The 23,222-nt window shown below is 42.7% G+C and overlaps 1 protein-coding gene across 5 annotated transcripts in view; it reads left to right on the top strand.

The window, feature by feature from the left end:
- Window positions 1-22,577, top strand: part of LOC146785213 (E3 ubiquitin-protein ligase RNF144B-like) — a 230,776-nt gene extending 208,199 nt beyond the window's left edge. For all 5 annotated transcript variants that reach the window (XM_085634125.1, XM_085634126.1, XM_085634127.1 and 2 more), the window contains one exon: window positions 21,169-22,577. In XM_085634125.1, the coding sequence (XP_085490251.1) occupies window positions 21,169-21,633 (465 nt within the window). In that variant the 3' untranslated portion in view covers window positions 21,634-22,577. The remainder of the gene's footprint in view (window positions 1-21,168) is intronic.
- The last annotated feature ends 645 nt before the right edge of the window (window positions 22,578-23,222 follow it).

A 23,222-nucleotide genomic window follows, 5' to 3' on the forward strand; every position in this document is an offset into this window, starting at 1 on the left:
AAGGTGGGTATTAGGAACTTTATTGTTTTTAAAATGTGTGTCTGTGCAAACTACTTAAAATATGAACAAGTATGCAGCATAATCTCACTTTTATTCAGGAAGAAGAGGACGTTTGTGACTGTTAATCCGGGCTCACTTGGCAGAAACAGCCCCTGACCCTCCACCCCCCATCGCAAAATGTAATGCCCGTGAAAAGGGTAGGTGGACGCAGTGTTATATAGAACATAGTCCTGAGAGCACGATTGAAAATGAAAACTAGATATAGTATATGGTATAAACTATGCACCAAAAAGTGTGATATAAGATGAACCGGGGCGTGAAATATAATATGCAATACATTGTGCGCAATGACAGATTCATTGGAGAGCGCGAGATAGCACAGGCACTAGCGCGAGCTATGCAATATGCGCCTTGGAGTGTAATATGCACAGGGCAGTGTTGTGTAACCTAACTAGTCTCTAAAGTTGTAATATAAAATATGTGCTGGGGAGTGTAACGTTGCATATGTACTGTGACAAAGATATGGATCCCAGATTATAATATGTATGGCATAGCGCTGTGCGTTATAACATAGGCATCAAGGAAGGCACGTTAGATGGGGCAATATAACCCGTGCGAAGGCAAGTGTGGCATGACATATTCACGGGTGGTGTTACAGTGCACATGGGCTAGAGAGTGTCATAGCATACGCACTAGCTGGTGGAATACAACACAGAGGTGTGAGGCACTCGGCGGGCACTGGTGGGCGTAACATAGCATTGGGCTCAGCCAGGAGCACGCTGTGACTCTCAAGTGAGGGTCGTCTCCTTTCCAGAGAGTAAAATAAAAAGTATTACACATCCGGCGGTGGATGTGTGTTTTATTAACCGTGAGGGGAATTTCTTGCATAGTTTGGTCAAATTTTTGTTGATTCCCTTTGAATGGCTTGGTGTGCGTGTATATTAACCCCTTCAGCGCTGCGCGGATTCCCCCGCGGTGCTGAAGGGTTCGAGCGCGGGCGGGGCCATGACGGAACGGTTCCGTCATGAGCACAGCTCAACCGATGCTCATGACGGAATCGTTCCGTCATGAGCATGGAAGGGGTTAAATGTGCCTGTCAATAGCTACCCATGTTTGTATAAATAAACGACAAGGGTGTCTACTTGGAGAGTACCCACCGGCGGGGGTGCCGAGATTAGGCACGGTAGGGCGTCAGACACGTCAGAGCTTCACTTGCGGTGTAAATACATTCCATGTGGATTCATTCTATGCATAGTCGCCTTTTAATGAATATCACGCAAATCGTCATGGTGATAGGTACATACGGTTTGTCCAGCATGTCCTAGGTGTTTCTATAAATATATATTTTTTTTAAATAATAAAAAACAAAGGCCGGCCCCGGGGAATGGGGTCCCAAGGGCCATAAGTAGCCTGAGGAGGGGGGCAACGCAGCCCCCTCCTAAAGAATTATTTCAAAAAAAAGGTCATGACCCAGGGGTTGGGGTCCCCGGGGCCGATTAAGGCCTTGGGAGGGCCAAATTTATTTTTTTCAACAAAAAAAATTAGGGTGCAGGCCCTGGGGGATGGGGTCCCCAGGGCCAGTAAATTAGAAAAAGAAGGGGGGGCCACACAGCCCTCCTTCTTAAATAAATAAAATAAATAAAAGACCGGCATCGCGCTGGAGGCCACGCCCCCTCCTTGCAGCACTCTGCAAACGTGCCCCCTGGCCAGTTGTAAGTTGGGGAATTAATTCCCCTTCAATACTGAGGGTCCCTGAGGGCCAACTAGCCCAACGGGTATCTCCAGTGTGCGTCAGGGAGCTGCGTTGCAGACAGGTGTTCTGAGGCCACGCCCCTTTTTACACCTCTATGCAACGCAGCTCTGTGGCGCTTACTGGAGGTACCTAGTGGGCTAGTTTGACCCTAGGGACCCTTAGGATTCAAGGGGACTTAATCTCTCAACTTAGAACGGCCACAGGGCACATTTACACAGTGGTAAAGGGAGGGGATGGGGCCTGAGGTGACGTGTGCAAACACGCCCTGTGGCGCGTTTTAAGTTGGGGAAATAATTCCCTTTCAATCCTGAGGGACCCTGGGGGCCAACTAGCCCACCAGGTGCTTCCAGTAAGCGCCGCTGCTCTGCGTTGCAGAGAGGTGGTGCAGGCCGTGCCCCTTTTTACACCTCTCTGCAATGGCGCTTACTGGACGTACCTAGTGGGCTATTTTGCCCCTAGGGATCCACAGGATTCAAGGGGACTTAATCTCCCAACTTAAAAAACGGCCACAGGGCGTGTTTACACAGTGGGGAAGGGAGGGGACGGGGCCTGAGGTGACGTGTGCAAACACGCCCTATGGCGCGTTTTAAGTTGGGGAAATAATTCCCCTTCAATCCTGAGGGCCCCTGGGGGCTAACTAGCCCACCAGGTGCTTCCAGTAAGCGCCACTGAGCTGTGTTACAGAGAGGTGGTCCAGACCGTGCCACTTTTTAAACCTCTCTGCAACGCAGCTCTGTGGCATGTACTGGAGGTACCTAGTGGGCTAGTTGGACCCTAGGGACCCTCAGGAATCAAATGAACTTAATCTCCCAACTAAAAACGGCCACAGGGCGTGTTTACACAGTGGTGAAGGGAGCGGACGGGGCCTGAGTTAACTTGTGCAAACAAGCCCTGTGGCGCGTTTTAAGTTGGAGAAATAATTCCCCTTCAATCCTGAGGGACCCTGGGGGCCAACTAGCCCACCAGGTGCTTCCAGTAAGCGCCACTGCGCTGCGTTGCAGAGAGGGGGTCTAGGCCGTGCCCCTTTTTACATCTCTCTGCAATGCAGCTCTGTGGCGGTTACTGGAGGTACCTAGTGGTCTAGTTGGACCCTAGGGACCCTCAGGATTCAAGGGGACTTAATCTCCCAATTTAAAACGGCCACAGGGCGTGTTTACACAGTGGGGAAGTGAGGGGACGGGGCCTGAGGTGACGTGTGCAAACACGCCCTGTGGTGCTTTTTAAGAGGTAATTTTAATCCACTGCCCTATTATATACTAGGGGCTTACAGAGGAGGTCATGCTGATCACAGGGGGACCCCAACGCATAGTGTTCCCTAGTGTATGTAGGTGTTTTCACTGTATTCTGAGTGTCTTTTAACATAGCACTGGCTCTAGGACTGGTTGGTCAGACTCAGTTACCACCAGTATCTGTCTGAAAAAGTTGAGGGTACAGGATGATTTTGCAACAAGGATTCTTTCTGCTCTTCTGTTTGTTCTTTCTGCACGTTATCCTTCTTCCTGCACTTTTCTTCGTCTTTGAGGACTTCTGTTGCTTCTTTCTGCATTTCTTTTTTTTCTTTCTGTGCGTTTTTTCTTCTTTCTTCACATGTGCTATCTCTGTAGGCATAGTTAGAAATTAGCATTTAAAAAACCTTTGAAATTCACTGAAGAAAACATAGGTTTCAGGCATGTTATAGTTAGGAATTAGCATTTAAAAAACCTTAGAAATTCACAGAAAAAACCATAGGTTTCAGGGGCGTTATAGTTAGCTGGACTTTTCACTCGTACAAAACCATTGAAATTCCCCCGTTATAGTTAGTTCAGCTAACTATAACTCACGCGCCCGCAATGCACTGCTGATGACATCACATATTACATCACTTATGACATGATCAGTGACATCACTCATGACATCACTGATGACATCTCAAATGACATCATCCTTGTGATAGAGTGGCAGACCTCCTCTCCCCCTAATATAACCTTTGATACACACATTCAAAAATAGAAACTAAAATTTTCAAAACAATGGACATACCAATATCAGTTACAACAACCTATTCAGTAATTCTAAGATCCACATACACATCCACTCATTCACCAACAGTCCTATACAGTCACTCATACATGTACTCACTCATCATATGTACTCATACACCTATACATCCTGTTACACAACGCCACTCATCAATAGAGTTACTCGCACACATAGTCACTCATGCTAATAAAGAATCAAACATCCATTTACTTGCATATACAGTTATACACACACCACCACACTTACTTCTACAGAAACTTACACATACTCAGTCTTTTAAACAATCACGTATAGAAACACATACTTATTCATACAGGAACTCTTTCAATCTCTCACTCTCACATATACTCACTTATATACACCAATAGTCACATATACTAGTTTAAAACATATGTAGTTACTCATAAAGACACTATTGAGACAGTCATTCACTCACTAACACACCCATGCACACACTCATCCACCCATACAGTCCTGCACACATGCTGTCTTCAACACATACAAACAGTGAGTCACTCATTCATGCACTACGTAATACCCCCCACCGAACCATACAGACACTCAGACACTCATACTGATACTCAAAAAACCAACTAATAACCTATATAGACACTCATGTAGCTACTCACCAACCCATGCAGCCACTTATACACAAAGTGAGAGACTGATACAGATATTTACATATTTAAACATTACTCACTAAGCCATGTATTCACTGAGATACACTTAATCAGTCAGTTACACAATCAATTTTTAAAAAACAAATCATCCATTTCGACACTTATATACCCATTTATTTTTCCATCGACCTTGAGATATACATATTAAAAACATATGTAATTTTCAGAAAAACACACATTCACTGGATGATGTCAACAGTGATGTCATCAGTGATGTCATTTGAGATGTCATCAGTGATGTCATGAGTGATGTCACTGACCATGTCATGAGTGATGTAATATGTGACGTCATCAGCAGTGCATTGCGGGCGCGCGAGTTATAGTTAGCTGAACTAACTATAACGGGGGAATTTCAATGGTTTTGTACGAGTGAAAAGTCCAGCTAACTATAACGCTCCTGAAACCTATGGTTTTTTCAGTGAATATATATATACATACATATATAAATGCATATGCATATATATGCATATATATATATGTGCATATGTGTGTGTAGAGGTGTAGAGGTAGAGAGGTAGAGAGAGGTAGAGAGGTTGAGAGTAGTAGAGAGAGAGGTAGCGAGAGGTAGAGTAGCAGAAAGTGAGTAGTAGAGAGCAGTAGAGAGTGAGTCGTAGAGAGTGAGTACTAGAGAGTGAGTAGTAGAGAGTGAGTATTAGAGAGTGAATAGTAGAGAGTAGTAGAGAGTGAGTAGTAGAGTGAGTAGTAGAGAGTAGTAGAGAGTGAGTAGTAGAGAGTGAGTAGTAGAGAGCGAGTAGCAGAGAGAGTATTAGAGAGTGAGTAGTAGAGAGTGAGTAGCAGAGAGAGTATTAGAGAGTAGTAGAGAGTGAGTAGTAGAGTGAGTAGTAGAGAGTAGTAGAGAGAGAGTAGTAGAGAGTGAGTAGTAGAGAGTGAGTAGCAGAGAGTAGTAGAGAGTGAGTAGTAGAGAGTGAGTAGTAGAGAGAGAGTAGTAGAGAGTAGTGGAGTAGTAGAGAGTAGTGGAGTAGTAGAGAGTGAGTAGTAGAGAGTAGTAGAGAGTGAGTAGTAGAGTGAGTACTAGAGAGTAGTACAGAGCGAGTAGTAGAGAGCAAGTAGTAGAGTGTGTAGTAGAGAGTGAGTAGCAGAAATTGAGTAGTAGAGAGCAGTAGAGAGTGAGTCGTAGAGAGTGAGTACTAGAGAGTGAGTAGTAGAGAGTGAGTATTAGAGAGTGAATAGTAGAGAGTAGTAGAGAGTGAGTAGTAGAGTGAGTAGTAGAGAGTAGTAGAGAGTGAGTAGTAGAGAGTGAGTAGTAGAGAGCGAGTAGCAGAGAGAGTATTAGAGAGTGAGTAGTAGAGAGTGAGTAGCAGAGAGAGTATTAGAGAGTAGTAGAGAGTGAGTAGTAGAGTGAGTAGTAGAGAGTAGTAGAGAGAGAGTAGTAGAGTGAGTAGTAGAGAGTGAGTAGCAGAGAGTAGTAGAGAGTGAGTAGTAGAGAGTGAGTAGTAGAGAGAGAGTAGTAGAGAGTAGTGGAGTAGTAGAGAGTAGTGGAGTAGTAGAGAGTGAGTAGTAGAGAGTAGTAGAGAGTGAGTAGTAGAGTGAGTACTAGAGAGTAGTACAGAGCGAGTAGTAGAGAGCAAGTAGTAGAGTGTGTAGTAGAGAGTGAGTAGAAGAGAGTGAGTAGTAGATAGAGTAGTAGAGAGTGAGAAGTAGAGAGAGTAAGAGAGAGTAGTAGAGAGTGAGAAGCAGAGAGAGTAAGAGAGAGTAGTAGAGAGTGAGTAGTAGAGTGAGTAGTAGAGAGTAGTTGAGAGCGAGTAGTAGAGAGTGAGTAGTAGAGAGTGAGTGGTAGAGAGTAGTAAAGAGTAGTAGAGTGAGTAGTAGAGAATAGTAGACAGTGAGTAGTAGAGAGAGTAGTAGAGTAGAAGAGAGTGAGTAGTAGAGAGAGTAGTAGAGAGTAGTAGATTTGTAGAGAGTGGGTAGTAGAGAGCTAGTAGTAGAGAGTGAGTAGTAGAGTGAGTAGTAGAGAGAGAGTAGTAGAGGGTAGTCGAGAGAGAGTAGTAGAGAGTAGTAGAGAGTAGTAGAGAGTGAGTAGTAGAGTAGTAGAGAGTGAGTGGTAGAGAGTAGTGGAGAGTGAGTAGTAGAGAGTGAATAGTAGAGAGTAGTAGAGAGAGGGTAGTAGAGAGTGAGTAGTAGAGAGTAGTAGAGAGTGAGTAGTAGAGAGTTGTAGAGAAAGTAGTAGAGTAGTAGAGAGTGAGTAGTAGAGAGTAGTCAGTCAGTGTCAGTCAGTGAGTGTCAGTCCGTCAGTGTCAGTCCGTCAGTGTCAGTCAGTCAGTGTCAGTCAGTCAGTGTCAGTCAATCAGTGTCAGTCAATCAGTGTCAGTCAGTGTCAGTCAATCAGTGTCAGTCAGTCAGTGTCAGTCAGTCAGTGTCAGTCAGTGTCAGTGTCGGTCAATCAGTGTCAGTCAGTGTCAGCTAGAGCAGCTCTGCTGACCTGGTTCTCTGGCTCTAAAGCAGCTCTGCTGGCCTGGTTCCCTCCCTCTAAAGCAGCTCTGCTGACCTGGTTACTCTGCCTCTACAGCAGGTCTGCTGACCTGGTTCTCTGGCTCTAGAGCAGCTCTGCTGACCTAGTTCTTAGGCTACAGAGCAGCTCTGCTGATCTGGTTCTCTGGCTCTACAACAGCTCTGCTGACCTGATTCTTTGGCTCTAAAGCAGCTCTGCTGACCCGGTTCTATGGCTCTAAAGCAGTTCTGCTGACATGGTTCTCTGGCTCTAGAGCAGCTCTGCTGACCTAGTTCTATCCCTCTAGAGCAGCTCTGCTGACCTGGTTCTCTCCCTCTAAAAAACCTCTACTGACCTGGTTTCTCTGGCTCTACAGCAGCTCTGCTGACCTGGTTCTCTGGCTCTAGAGCAGCTTTGCTGACCTGGTTCTTAGGCTCTAGAGCCGCTCACATGCGCATTAGGGTACGAGATGCTTGTGCGATTGCGAGTCCCGCGTGACGTCATATACATGCTGGGGCACGCTGGGTGCGCGACTCCCGCAAAAAAATGTCTGTTCCAAAATTATATGTATGTGTCTTCAATATACATATTAGGACAAGAGATTATCTAATTTTTATGAATATCTAGTTGCTCATTAGATCACTGTAGTAAAGCTACTGCTCACCAGGGAAGTCTGCTGCTGGTATTGAAAGTGCATGTTTCAGTCTGCATGTCAGAATTTTTTAATGAAATAGAAGAGGATTTGAGAAGTCACTCAAAATGTGCCCTAATTTTTCTTCCTGCAGCACTAATCATACTTTCTATGGCAAAATGAACCCCCTCATTGTGTTCCTTTTTAAATTAAATGTTTTAGGAGTTACCACTTTATTCTAATCAAGATGGCTTCAGGTGTGCCATACGTTTGTCATAAGTAGGACTGCTAGCGCTCAAGTTGTTCTTTGGAACACTCTGGGAGGCTGCAGTAGAACACAAAGGAATCAACTGACAGTCTCTGCCCTTGTTGGATGTACATGTTTTACTGAGAATGTCAGACTTCATTCTCACATGACTGAGAAAGATAATGTGAATGTACAGAAAATATGCTCTCAGTTTAGCTTATAGATCACCTTCCAAACCTCTGTGGGAAAAGCATGAGAAAATAGTTTTCTCTCAAACATGATTCATGATATCAGAGCAGAAGGCTTTTTCACATGGTAAAATCACCTTAGAACACACCACAATTCCTAAAATGAGTATGGTACCATCAACAAATGATTTATAATGTAATTAAAGTCTTAAAACCTTCTATTAACTGCAATGCTTTTTGATGAGGTGCTATCATGTATATTGGTCCCAAGATGGCTGCCAACACTTCTTGGATGAAGTGCTGACAGGCAATCAGATCTCACAAACAAATGCACGAGTGTGAACCAAGGGCTACCTCTTTGCCAAATTTTGTGTAATTGCATTCAGCAGTTCGGGCTGCAGCTGCGATAAACGGTTCCTATGGAAAATTGCATGGGGAAAACACGTTTTGGGACCCCCCTTTTTTCTCGGCCCCCGCTTGACGAATCCCCGCGAGACTTTCAGGATAGGAGCGGACCGGAGCGCCCCACCAGTTTTGAAATTTCGCGAAGATTCGTTAACCGGCGCCAAAGTTATTCCAAATAGAATGTTGCGGATTTCCTATGAATAATAGGTCCTAACTATAACTACCTACTGGCGACCGCCAGTAGGTAATACACACATATATATATATAATTAATTTTAAGTACATCACTCGAAAGATGCAAGTTATTTAATGCATCTGTAATCTACATATACTACCTTCCTTTATGCATCTAAATACCTTCCATGTACTTATGGATCTATTATGCATTACTTTTCTTTTAATTCAGCATATCCAATGCACAATCCTATTTCTCACTCTATATTGCTGTCAATATATCCTCTACATCAACTCTCTGAATAATCTGAAACCTCTTTCTACTACTCTTTCCAGTGAACTACCCTATTTCTCACTCTATACCTCTATCAATATATCCTCTACCTCCACTCTCTGAATCATCCTAAACACCATACCACTACTATGATCCCCAAAATAATCTTTTTCTAGACTCTTCCCTACTTTACCCCTCCTTTTCATCATCTCATACCTCTTTTACTATTCCGATTCCCCAAAACAAGCCTTTCTAAACCCTTCCCTCTGACTCTTCCCCCTCCACCTCCCATTTACTCATCCCAAGCCTCATCCTTCTGCTATGAGCTCCAAAACCAAACCAAAATTTAAATCCTTCTGCCTTCTATCCCTCCACTATCCTTTCCAATGCAAATAGCTGACTAACATATCCACCACTCAAATTACTTTAATATTTCACTATACTAATTCACCACTAATCCTTTATTGGTTCTGTGAATCGCCGAAAAAGCGCATCGATGTCTCATCAGGGGTAGTAAGCGCTATATAAATATAATTGCTATACAATACGTACAGTAATTCCATCCACTCAAGTTGCATAGATTATATTTTATTAGATTATCGTCTATGGTCTTTCCTCGTGGATATGATGGTTATAAACAGGATAGAGAGCGACTATGATCCGCTAAGTCTTTCTTCGGTCCCCTTTTGTCCTAAACTGCAAAAAGCAGCAACGCACATTAGCCCACACAAGGAATGTCATCCCTTTGAACAATATGCAGCGTCTCAATTGGTCCAAAGTTGTGTAGTCAACGCTTATCTTACAATAAATAAGCATGGGTCTGCAGGATTGTCTTCTGTAATTGACTTGTAGATCTCCTTTCTCTCCGTGTGGTGTGACAATAACTGCCACCCATAACAAGTTTTTCGAGAAAATATTGTCTCACCTTTTCGTCTCTACCAATGGCCATAATAGGACTCCCCCAAAACTTACTAACTGGTTCAAAAAGGAATGCAGATATTTACGTAGACATCTGGGCATGGCACTTTCGAACTAAGGATATTACCCAAATCCGATTAGCAAGAGAAATGTACAGAAGGATCCAAGTTCGGACAAAGAAAGCATGGGATGAAGAAAGGTAGCAGGAACTCAAATTGGCCTGTGCTCTTAAGGACTCTACCAGGTTGTCGTCACTTGTAAAGCGGAGGAGAGATGTCTCTGCACCACCTCTCCAAAATAGCATTGCCCCTTTGTTCATTTTACCAACCTAAATTCAGTAAACCTACCCGCCACCAGTAATCCAGACATTGTACTAGGGATTGAGCACACTGATGACCCCACAGCTGTGTTAGACCCTTTCTTTGATTTAGCTGATGTATGCTCAGCCCTGGATGCAATAACTGGAGGCAGAGACCCCGGATTTCCATAATACCTTGCCGGCCTGTACAGTCGATTTCTACAAACTCCAACTTGTTGTTTTGTGGTAGGGTAGATCCTGTTACGTAGTTAAATTAATCTAAATTGAATGCTTGGGCATTCATCTGTGGCCAACACATGTTGGTAACCTCTGTTTTGCTGGTGTTGTGATATTTTATTATAATGATCTGAATCTAGTCTTACCTCTGTTTTGTTTACATTAGCCCTGCAGTGAGTGGACAGTGGGTTACCTTTCTTTTGTCTGTTATTTTTACAATATGATTGTTGGCCATTGTGTGGCTCAGATCTAAACACGGGCCTTGGTTTGGGGGTTTTCACTCTGCCCTCCTTATGCTTGTTGGATCTTTAAACCAACTGTTTCAATGTTATCATTATTTCTTGTTATATTGTGAAGCAATGCTCTCACCGGTATATTGTTTTTATGTACAACATTTTATTTTCCTGTTTTATACTTCATTATAATGTGTGTATGCTTTTACTGCTTTCATGAATAATCTGTTGAATAAAGCAAAATGAATTGAATATAATTAATAAAAATAACCCTAGCAAAACATCATTATTGAAGATTCCCAATTGATCATGCATCAAAGATTGGGGGTGGAGTGGTGAGGGAATATAAGATTCTTGCAATTGTTTTTGGAATGATTGGATAACTCAGACTTTGATCTATGTGATGTTTAAGCAGTCATACAACAGTAGCAATTTAACCTGAGGGGATAGATCTGCTGTCTAATGCCTTAAACAGTCAAATCGTTGTAGCCTAACAGCTCTGGTATGTGAGGTCTGTACCTGGAAAGCAAGTCTTGCCTGAAGGATAGCTCTATAGCCTCAATTTGGTGCCTGTGGAACTGTGTAATAAGTGATTTCTCTGCTCTGCCAGGCCTTATAAAGGTGGCAGGTGCAGTACAAGGATGAGGCAGGAGTGTGGTGGGTGCCCCCTAACCGGTGATTGCAGGTTGGGTCCTGTAAGGATGTGTTACACCACTGGTGGTGGTGGAGATCTCCAGCCATGGGTTTGCGAATTGCGTTTTATAATAAATAAGTAGTACTACTTTATGCACTACAAAATGCTGTTTATATTAACGGCAAATTTACGCACCCAACATTATAAAACTTTGTTTAAGTCAAAGTCAAAAGTTTTTATTTTTGTTACGGTACTCTTTCGAGGACCACAAAATAAAATATACATTATACTTTCCATTTAATACATTTTCAATGAGATTTTCAAAAACTTAAAAATTCTGTAACAGACGAATTCATTAGGAGGGCTTTTGCATAATGATAAAAAGTCTTTTGAGTTAACGATCCTGCAGGACCGATAGATGGGCTTAAGACATGTTAACCTTGCGTTTACAATTTCTGCATTTGGACATATAAAAAGTAAGTGTTCCAAATTCTGGTTGCCCCCTTGACAGAGGGTACAAAAGGCAGAACTGTCAGGCCTCCAGGAGGAAGTAAAGGTTTGTACAGGAAGTGTTCCCAGGCGCAACATCATAATTGCACGTCTTGCACCGTGTTGAAGTGTATACTCTAAATAAGGCTGGCATTGTTTGTATTCCTGGGAGGCTGCATAGATCTTATATGACGATAGTCTATTACAATGTAGGCGGTCAATCTCGTAGCTCAGTTTGGGAGTGAAGTTTTTTAGAAAAAGTTTGAGTTGGGCTGGTGACCACATAGACAAAATTTCCACACTAACTTTTGCAAGCTGTAGGGCCTCTCGCATATTTTTTAAAAAGGTAATATGGGTAGAGCTGGTCTCGAATGTCTCTATTTTTAGTAAACTTCTTAGAGTGCCTTCTTTTGAATGAAGAAGGTTATAGGCCCACCTTATAATACTAGCTATGGCTGCAGCAAATGCACTCGTGATGGTACATTCCAGTCTCAATGCCTGTACTGGGGTAGATGTAGAAATCTTCAGTAGTTTTTTCAATATTTTACCTTCTACTGAGTCCATATAGGTCCATTGTTTAAAAGGAATATATTCCGAGGCGTAAGACAGGACCGGTGTGATTTTGGCTCGATAGACTTGAATTAGTGCAGAGAAATGCCTTTGTCCAGTGGCCGAGTATAAGCGGGACAAAGCCCCAGCATGTAGGTCACTTTTCCTTTTCAGGTGATTGATTTGGTTGATGTTACTCATGTTTTGTGAGAAAATTCTGCCCAGATATGTATACTCCTTTACTTGTTCTAGCTTCTCACCTCCCAACTTCCATTCGTACCTTACCCTTTTCTTCTGGTTTGAAAAAGCAACCACTTTGGTTTTGTTTGTATTTGGGGTTAAAAATGTTTTTATAGAATACTTGTATAAAATATCTAAAAGATTTTGTAGTCCGAAAGGTGTTAGGTCAAACATGACTATATCGTCTGCGTACAGCAGGGAATGAATATATTCAGTGGCTATCTTAGGAGGAGTGCATATCCCTTGCTGCAGTTGGGAAGGTAGGTCACTTAAATACAGTGAGAATAAAATTGGAGCCAAGAGGCACCCTTGTTTCAGGCCATTTGATGTTCGTATTATCTTCGATAGGCCCTTGTCACTCCCCATTTGGACACGGCACCAGGTGTCACTGTGTAGGTTCACTATCAAATGTAATAGCTGCTCCGGAATGCCCATTCTTCTTAACTTTGACCACAGGGTCGGTCTGTCCACTCGATCGAAAGCTGTCGAGTAATCGATGAACGCTGCGTAAATAGTTTGTTTTTTCCCTGTTGCGTACTTGTCTAAAATGGTTTGGAAGATTGCTACATTGTCAGTGACTGAGTGGTTTGAGCGAAATCCGGACTGAAACTTGGGGATTAGACCCAATGAGAAGGCCCAATTTTTCAGCCTATCCAGGATTTCTGCTGCAAAAATCTTCCCGGCAGCATCCATGAGGGCAATTTGCCTATAGTTTCCCGGTATGTTTCTTTTTCCTTTTTTGTAAATCGGGATTATAATACTTCCTTTCCAGGAGTTTGGCATTTGACCACTGTCGAATATATAGTTAAATAGCGGCGGGAGCACCAGTCCCCACTCTTTATGTTCAGTTTGGTAGACCTTGATAGGTATCTGATCGGGGCCAGATGCACCCGTGCTCCTTGCCTTCCTGATATTCGTAGAGACTGACACTGCCGACGTTTTATTGATCTTAGTATCTTTAGTTTCCACAATTTGTTCTCCCGCCTCTTCATTTTTAATAGACTTATTCTGTTTATATAGCTCACGAAGGTAAATATCCCAGTTTTCTTCTGAAACAGGAGTTGCCTCCAGCTTTTTTTTGGATCCCGTCATTATTGCAATCAGTGTCCAATATTTACGCTGGTTGTTTTGTTTAGCTGCTTGTTGGATTTCAGTCCAATTGAAGTCCTGTTTCAGTTTTTTCTGTTTAGTTTTTTCTCGTCGTATTTGATTCTTTAATCTATTGATTTCCTTTTTGTTTGCTGACGAGAAGTTCAGATACTGGGCGCGTATCAGCCTATTGAGTTGTTTTACGACTGGTTGGTTCCAGTTTTTATTCTTATTTCTCCATTTACTTTTTACTGATCTGTTGTGTTCTAACTTACTTTGCAGAGCTTGTTTGAGATTATTCGTTAATTGTTCGAAATTCTTTATAGGGTCATCTGAATATATGTTAGTCAATATATTGGTTTCGGAAATTAATAGCCTCAGATAGTCCAGATTTTCTGTCCCCCAATAAATGCGACGCCTTGTTATGTTTACTTCCGTTTTTGTTGTAAGAAATATTGGCTGGTTATAAGAAGAGGACTGTGCAATCCAATGGGTTGAAAGGTTTAGAAGAGCATGATCACTTTCTTCATTGAATATTATTGAAAGTTGAATCATTTGTTCTTTTTCTTCGATCCCGCATATAAAATAATCCAGGGTAGAGGGAGATCCATTTCCTTGCCGTGTGTATGTTGCTGGTATGTCACCGTTGATGTTACCGTTTAATATAGTCCCATTAATGCTGGAGAGAAAAGATAATAGTGCGCGTCCTCTCTTATCTGATTTAGATCCTTTTGGGAATTCAGGGAGTGATGTTTCCAAAGATTCCTCTTTGAAAAGACGAGCCCATTTCTTTATCTCACAGTTTGAAATTTTAGCGTTCAAATCCCCCATTATAAGATATGGCAAGTGAGATTGATCTTCAATGATATGGGTGATAATCTCCATTAGGCGGTCAAACAGCAAATCATTATTATTACTGGGAGGTGCGTAGATATTGAAAAGTAATATTTTTTCAAGTTTGGCTGACGCTTGAGTTCTAAGGGATACTTTTAAACATTGTAGATTGTCTATGTTTGTATCGATTATTTCCTGTGACCAAGAGTGATCTTCTTTTAATAATATTGCCAGACCACCCTTGGCATGTCCCCTTCTAGATCTTTTTGCCAACGTTTCATATACATAGTATCCTTTTTGAGTAAAGGTATTAATTAACCATGTTTCCTGGAGGGCAATGATATCAGGGGAGTTTTTGATTGCATGTTTCATTTTTAAATCAGTTTTCCCTGCCAAGTTCCAGGACAATAACGTCAGACCTTTGCTAAACTTGGTGTTGTTGTGAATTCACCTTTTTTTGCTGTTTAAGGTTTCTGATAACCATGCCCACGATTTTATTGAGTTCTCAGTGTTACTAGAGCTTGAATTCCGGGACCATACTGACCTCTCACCTTGTATTACTTGTATTTTGAGTGAATCTTTCCTCATAATATTTGATGCTGAATCTCCCCAATTAAAACTATTGTTTTCTTTTCTTCTATTAGTTTGTCCTAATGTACCTTTGTTTAGGTTGTTGATTTTAAGATCTTCCACCGAGATTACATCATAGCCATTTTTGTGAAGAATTTCCTTCTCTCTGATTATTATTCCAGGCAAAACTGGGGAATAAAAGGATACCTGTACTAGTTTGTTATTTTCTTTTATTGGAAAGAGTACTAGGTCGATTTCTTTACTTGTCAGAGAGTTCAGGGATGGTATTTCTTGTAAGAGATTGATTATTCTACCACGATTAAACGGCTCCTTATCTGAGGGAAATAGCTCTTCGATAGTTATATGTTTAGATGGAATTACTTCCCATGATTGAGATTTATTATCATGTAGTTCTTTTATATCCATGATATTTTGCGTTGTTGATCTGTTTTCTATCGGAGGACAAAATTCGTCTGCTTTTGGGTTTAAGGGTTTTTCTGATGGTATTTTTTGAGTTTCTGGAGAGTTCACCAAGTTTACGGGAGTGAATTTTTGGAATTTAAGCTTATTCCCTTTTTTCCTCTGTATTCTCCTCAAGGGTTTTCTCTTCTTCTTCCCCCTTACTTTTTCCCTAGTGTTACTTTTTTCAGACTGTCCTCCTTGGCTGAAATCCTGTTCGGCAGTAACTCCCGAAAACTCTGCTTTATTTTCCCCGATAATCTGATCACGATTATTATCGGATACTTTATTCGAAAAGATAGGATAATGTTTAGTTTTGTTTTCGGTGATGGTTTCCGATTCTTCTTTGAACAGTTTTTTAAGTGAATATGTGATAAGAGGTTTTTCCTTATTTCTTAGTCCCTTAGTTTTAGTCTTAATTATTAGTACGTCGTTCGTTTGCGTGCTTGCTTTCTGTTGTTTTGGGGTCGCACTTCCATTTTTATGAAAATCATCTATTTGTTGTGATTCGACTGCTCCGGGTTGTTTTGGTGAGACTTTAGTTAGATCTTTTTTCTTTTTTTCTTCAACCAGGAATTTAAGTATTCCTATTTGTACGTCTAAAGTATTGTCCGAGTTAGCTAAAATTTGACCAAGATGAGTTAGTACTGATTCCAAAATTTCTTGTAATGAAAAAAGTGCTTTTGACAGGGGAGAGGCAGTATTTTCAGAATTTGGATTTATAAAATTAGGGTCTGATAGGTTGGCCAGATTAGAATAAAGGTTAGGCGATTTTTCTGGTGAACTGGTTAGTGGATGTTTTTGACTTAGCAATATTTCTGTTTTTTCTTCTTCGGTCTTCGTGTTATGATTTACAGATACATCGAAGAATAAGTCGTTGTCCTGGTTTTTTATAGGTGTTATAGATGTTATTTGAGACGTATCTGGGAATGATTTTTGACATTCTTCCGAGAGAGAGAAATTTGCCAAATTACTTTCAGTTGTTATTTGACCTTGTTTATTGGGTTTCTGATCTGAGAAATGTAACGAATCATGTTCAACCTTATTTATTGAAGGATCCAGCTTATTTTGATCATCAGTTGAATATGGAGAAAGATACTTTTTCTTGGAGAGGGTAGAGAAGTATTGTCTTATAGCTGGAGTACTTGATATTTGACCAGGTTTTAGTGATTTGTCAACAGATTTTCTTACAGCTGCGTCTGTCCCCATACGCCTCATGTAGATTGTCCGTGAGCGTAGTTTTTTTAGAGCCCTCATACTTGGGACCGGAAATCTACTTTATAGCTTATAGTAGTCGCAGCAGGTTTTGTGTATTTGTAATAACTTTATCTTTATCTCACAATCTCAGTTGATCAGTAAGAAATGGGGGGTTTTTTCACGTCGGTTTCAGAATTTGGTTGAGTAGTGACCTCGTGTGCTGAACGTTAGTGGGGTGGCCCGTCCCGTCCTCGGTCGTCCCTGGACGGCCTCAGACGGCCCGCTCTTTGTCCGGTCTTCGTTCCGCGCTTGGTCCCGCGCGCGTCCCGCGTCGCGGAAGGCTAATTGGTTTTTCTACGTTTCGTCAGTGGGCGTGTCCGTGGGCGTGTCGCCTGGGGGAAGAGGAACCAGCTGATCCCAGCTTGGAATTCTGGTCCTCGCAGTCCCCCAGGTTAGGCGCGCTGTAGTTTTTCGCCCAGCCTCAACCCTTCTGACTCCAGCTGGGAGCGACAGGCAGAGCGTGCGGATTGCAGCTCACGCTCACACCAGCGAGTCAAGGGGAGGCGCGCCACGGAGCAACAAACAGAGACAGCGTCAGCTCAGGCACAGCAGCTCAGGACACAATCGGTGAGCAGAGGTAGAGATCCCTCGCCTGGCACGAGTAGCAGCAGTTCACAGAAACCAGATAGCGGTGAGTGGCGCCCGCGAAGCGGGTGTCACGAATACTTGTCCTGCCTCGTCAGTGGGCGTGTCCGTGGGCGTGTCGCCTGGGGGAAGAGGAACCAGCTGATCCCAGCTTGGAATTCTGGTCCTCGCAGTCCCCCAGGTTAGGCGCGCTGTAGTTTTTCGCCCAGCCTCAACCCTTCTGACTCCAGCTGGGAGCGACAGGCAGAGCGTGCGGATTGCAGCTCACGCTCACACCAGCGAGTCAAGGGGAGGCGCGCCACGGAGCAACAAACAGAGACAGCGTCAGCTCAGGCACAGCAGCTCAGGACACAATCGGTGAGCAGAGGTAGAGATCCCTCGCCAGGCACGAGTAGCAGCAGTTCACAGAAACCAGATAGCGGTGAGTGGCGCCCGCGAAGCGGGTGTCACGAATACTTGTCCTGCCTCGTCAGTGGGCGTGTCCGTGGGCGTGTCGCCTGGGGGAAGAGGAACCAGCTGATCCCAGCTTGGAATTCTGGTCCTCGCAGTCCCCCAGGTTAGGCGCGCTGTAGTTTTTCGCCCAGCCTCAACCCTTCTGACTCCAGCTGGGAGCGACAGGCAGAGCGTGCGGATTGCAGCTCACGCTCACACCAGCGAGTCAAGGGGAGGCGCGCCACGGAGCAACAAACAGAGACAGCGTCAGCTCAGGCACAGCAGCTCAGGACACAATCGGTGAGCAGAGGTAGAGATCCCTCGCCAGGCACGAGTAGCAGCAGTTCACAGAAACCAGATAGCGGTGAGTGGCGCCCGCGAAGCGGGTGTCACGAATACTTGTCCTGCCTCGTCAGTGGGCGTGTCCGTGGGTGTGTCGCCTGGGGGAAGAGGAACCAGCTGATCCCAGCTTGGAATTCTGGTCCTCGCAGTCCCCCAGGTTAGGCGCGCTGTAGTTTTTCGCCCAGCCTCAACCCTTCTGACTCCAGCTGGGAGCGACAGGCAGAGCGTGCGGATTGCAGCTCACGCTCACACCAGCGAGTCAAGGGGAGGCGCGCCACGGAGCAACAAACAGAGACAGCGTCAGCTCAGGCACAGCAGCTCAGGACACAATCGGTGAGCAGAGGTAGAGATCCCTCGCCAGGCACGAGTAGCAGCAGTTCACAGAAACCAGATAGCGGTGAGTGGCCTTTGTTTAATTTATATTGTACACCTGTTAAGATGATGAAGTGGGGTGGGATTCATGATGGGAAATGCTTCAGATGTCAGGCGGATAAAGCTGATATTGTACATATATTTTTTGATTGTATAGCCTTAAAACAATATATATTTGATATCTCAGCATTTCTATCACAAACTACTGGAGTAGAAGTAAACCGCAAAGATGGGAGGGCGAGCCTTCTCCCACCTGGCGGCTAACAGCTGGAACAATCTGCCAGTGCACCTCAGACTAATAACTGATTACCTATCCTTTAGGAAACAGCTAAAAACGTTTCTCTTTCCCAAACCCGACTAAAAACGTAATCATTTTGCACTTTCCTCGCATTACCTACGCACTTTATTCTGCAACTATAGCGCCGTGATATCCCATCTGGGATGATTGTTTGCGCTTTATAAGCACCCCCATAACATAACATTAACATTATGTTATTGGGTTTGGGTGAGGATATTGAACCTAGCCATATATGTTATCCTTTTCGTTATTTTATATTCATAGCGATGGCCGTTGCTCGATTATGTGTTGCATCTATGTGGCTGCAAGTAGAAGGGCCATCATTTGAAATGTGGCGCTAAGTTTCATAATGTGTTTAATTTAGAATATAGCCTCTATCGTATAAGATCTTTGAGGAAAAAACAACTAGGGCTTAAAATTTGGCAGCCAATGATACAATATATGGAGCTGTAGATGTTTTACGCAAGAATGTTTGTGTCATCAGGACTTAATGAGTTTTCCATTTGGTTTTATTATATGTAATGCCCCAATAGCTTGGGTGATTTAAATGATTGATTTATGTATGATGTATTGCTGCAAACTGAATAATAAAGATATTAAAAAAAAAAAAAAAATGCTGTTTGTGTATCAGGCCCTTTCTGTGACTTCACCTCCTGATTACCTTTGTCGCAATGTCATAGCTGCATTTTCAGCTGTGGTCCATTTTTCAGATCTGTAGGTCACTCCTTTCTATTCGATGCATTTTTCACTTTCCAGTCCTTGGCTGCACCTGATAACGCCGAAACTCAACTCCTAAATTCGGCGATAATTCTTGTTAAGCAGCATGAGAGGTAAGGAACTCTTCAATTCACCAACCCCAGGAGGGGAAATTCTCAGGTCCATAACCAGGTTGTCGTTAGTCAATTTCATTGTAAGTTTTGGAACAGGTTCAAATATATATAGTGTAAAAGCACAGACAAAATGGGATGAATCCAAACCTCCGAAAACGATTCACCCTATATAAAAAAAGAAAACAACTAACTTGGTTATTGCTACATATGTAATTAAAAGACAAAAATGTAAATTCAATTGCATCAGGCTCCTCTAAGAAATCCTTCAGTTTCTCTAACTATCCCAACACCACATAAAGGGGACTACTAATCGAAGCAAGTTCAAAGAAAAGCTTAATGGTGTCAGCCGTCAGAGTCTTCAGAAGAAGTATCTCTAGCTAGGGTCATGCAGCCTATGCCACAATTGCCAAGAGAGGGCTATCTGTACCTCAAGGTGTCTCTAAATAAAGTATCAGCAGTCCCTAACTTCGTTAATACAAAAGCAATCACTAAATGTAAGTGCCTCCTACAAGCGTTGGGTAACTTTCCATCACATTCTTCTTCGGCTCCTTCTCCACCTCCCGCTTCACACAGTAAAACATCCTACACGTCCCTGGTGCTGTCTCGTCTCCCACAAGACTTCATCTTTCCTTCGTTATCACATTTCTTCCCAGGCCTCTCTGCCGACTAAATAATAGACCCATTTTCTAACTAAGGATGCCTTGTATACCTGCAGTGGGCACACAAAATACATGCAACACTTTACAGTACAAGCAAATCAAGAAATTAAAGGTATTCAGGCCTACCATCAGCTAACTTAGCAGCACACGGGTTGTAATACAGTTTCTCTGTAACTAGTGAAACATGTTATTTCAAATTCTCAACATCATGAATGAACACTTTCTACTATATTATTATTACAGTGGTAAGGTCAGACCATTTCACAAACACATTAAGGTACCTTTATAGGTGGATGTCAGAATCAGGCACAAGGTTGTCAGTTACAATACTAATACAGGTGGTATCTTGAACACTAACCCTTTTAGTCCTAAATTAGTCACACAGGAAAGATGTTAGTGCAGCCTACTCAGGATTATAATGTGCTCCTACAGAAACCTTTTTAGGATACGATGGAAGGAAAACATAAAGCGTAAGCTCTGCCACTCCGCACTCTAAGATGTGTACCCACTCAGTTTCAGAGAAGGCCTTGTCTAATTCCTCCTTCCATTTAGTTTCTAATGTGTTGTTGTCCAAATAAAATGTCAGTTGTTGGGAGATGTGTAATACTGTCCCAACCGGCCTACCCTGCCTATGTGTCATGAGTATGTGAAGGGTTTCTGACTTAAGAGGCTCGTCTATGAATAAATAATAGCTTAAAGCTTTTCAAAAGGCTAAGGCACAGAATCATGTTCACATCAGCTGGAAATAAAAACAAGCCTATGGATTAAAAGTACAGTTTTTGTAAGGTATGTAAATTGTTCTCTTTGAATTTGACGTTCTTCTCATAATGCATGTGTGATGGAAGGAATGGAAGAACTACTCAAAAGTGGTTATAAATGTATGCAGGAAATATTATTATGCGGGATCATCCAATGAACTTTCAGTCTTTGTACAACTTAGAGCTTCCAGGCAGACGCTGCGGGAACAGACATGTTCTCTGGTAAATATGTGTTGTAATGGTTTCTTACTCTCTTCACTTCTAGTGTCCTGGATGCAAAGCATATGTGGAACGTAAAGACCTGGAGAACCTGAGGGTTTTCTGTATACTCTGCCAAGCCAAGAAGAAACAAACTTGTGAGTTCTGCTGGCAGTGCCTGAAGCCCTGGAAAGGCTCTGGTACATCATCCGTTCGGTGTGAAAACGTGGAGTGTAAAGACCCTAGGCTGAAGATCATAGAAGACTGCAGCCTCAAAGATCTACCAGGGAGTGAAGTTAAAAACTGTCCATCCATCCGGGCCTGCCCTACCTGCGGGCTTATCATTGAGCACAAGGATAAGTGCAAGTACATGATGTGCAAACAGTGCCAGGTTGAGTTTTGCTTTGCCTGCCTTGTTAATGCTGCAGACTGTAAGGGAAGTAAACAGGGTGCCTGGTTTAAGACATGCAGCAAGCCTGTCGCTCCTAAGCAAACTTCAATTCCAATCTGGTCCCGGAAGACATCAGCTTGAATCTAGCTTAACACACTTTTCACTCTCTCTTTTACCTGCTTAAGTAAATTCTCTCCTACACGTTCAATAGAAGTCCAGTATCAGATCTATCTAGGTTTGTGATAGAGTCAAGTTATTGTGAGGCTATTTGGGCAGGCGGGCTTGCTGTCGTAAGTCAATATTGACAAGCACTGTTGCTCCACAGATAATGTGAATGAAACATCTGCGACAACTAGTATTTTCGAAAAGCTTTTCTCATTTATATCCTTCTTTACCAATCTCAACAGGGACTCTTCCTGTCCTACATAAGTCCTTTGCCCCAGCTGGCCCATGATTAGGGGGAGGACACAAAAATATGATAATGTATAGCCATTCCTGCAAGGGGAAGGGGGGTGCAAATTATATTATATTTAGTCTATTCCTGTTTCTTCAGTGTATTTTATTGTTTCGTTTGTGCTGTTGCGATCAGCTGACTTTTGTAACACCCATGCTCTTTGGCTCATCATCTTTGCATTTCCTAGGAGAATGGGGATTGGTGAATTAGTGTATTTTAAAAGTGGCTCAGCGGCTTGTTCTAAGACTTTACAAGTCCATTGAACATATTACTCTCTCCTCAAAATCAAATATTCAGGTGATTGATTTTATAGTTGCATTCCAAATATAAATCACATTTAAACTTTAAACATACATGCACCCATGAGCATCCCACAAAAATGATCTCAGTTTACATTACCTTTTCTGATCTCCTCAAAGGGCAAATCTAGCCATTAAAAATACATGATTTCTTCAATTTATATAATGTCTGGGGTGTATTACTTTATTGCTTGTGTAATGTTTCACCTGACAATGTCAGCCAAAATTGTGTTTTTCGATATATAATCCGACATTTCCGTATTCTCTTTATATTTGTTTAAAATGTCTGTGCAGTTCCTTATGTACATTAATAAAACGTTTTCTCCTCGAGAGCCAGCGTGTTTTCTGTTGCCTTTCAATTTGAATATGGCTTATAATGTCTGTCTATAGACTGCTGTCGTTTTTTTCACAGACCTGTTGTCTTTTAGGCCCTGATTACAAGTGGCAGAATCTATCTTGGAACTAACTCCAAGTGTCTCCAGACCTGGAAATATTGGGCACCAGACCTGTGTTTGTTGCTGCAGGAGCTGCGGACACAGCCTAAATCCGTGCAGCAGCATGAGGGGAGCAGGAAATGCTCCCCACCGGACTGGGTCAAGCCTTCTCCAATTCCCTGGACTGCCACCCCTCTACACTTCACCCCACCCGCTCAGAGCAGGAGAAAAATGTGAGCGATTTTCTTCCCAGATTCAGGGAAAACTGCTGAGAAAAGGACCAGCTATCCTTTAGTAGTACAATGTCACAATGCACTAACCATATGCTCGGAATGCATTCTTCTATCTCACACCACCTTCAGTAATGACCACGTACACAGGAATATGAGGGCCAGTGATAGAAAGAGGGAAAGGAGAATGGATTAAGAAACGCAACAGAGACAGCTGACTCCACCACTCTGATTTCTCACTTCAACTGGTCAGTAATATCTGCAGGATGTAGTGAATATTTGAAAGCAAAAAGATATCTTTAGGAACTTGCCA

Source organism: Triturus cristatus, chromosome 11 (genome assembly GCF_964204655.1).
Source record: "Triturus cristatus chromosome 11, aTriCri1.1, whole genome shotgun sequence".
NCBI classification, from domain to species: domain Eukaryota; kingdom Metazoa; phylum Chordata; class Amphibia; order Caudata; family Salamandridae; genus Triturus; species Triturus cristatus.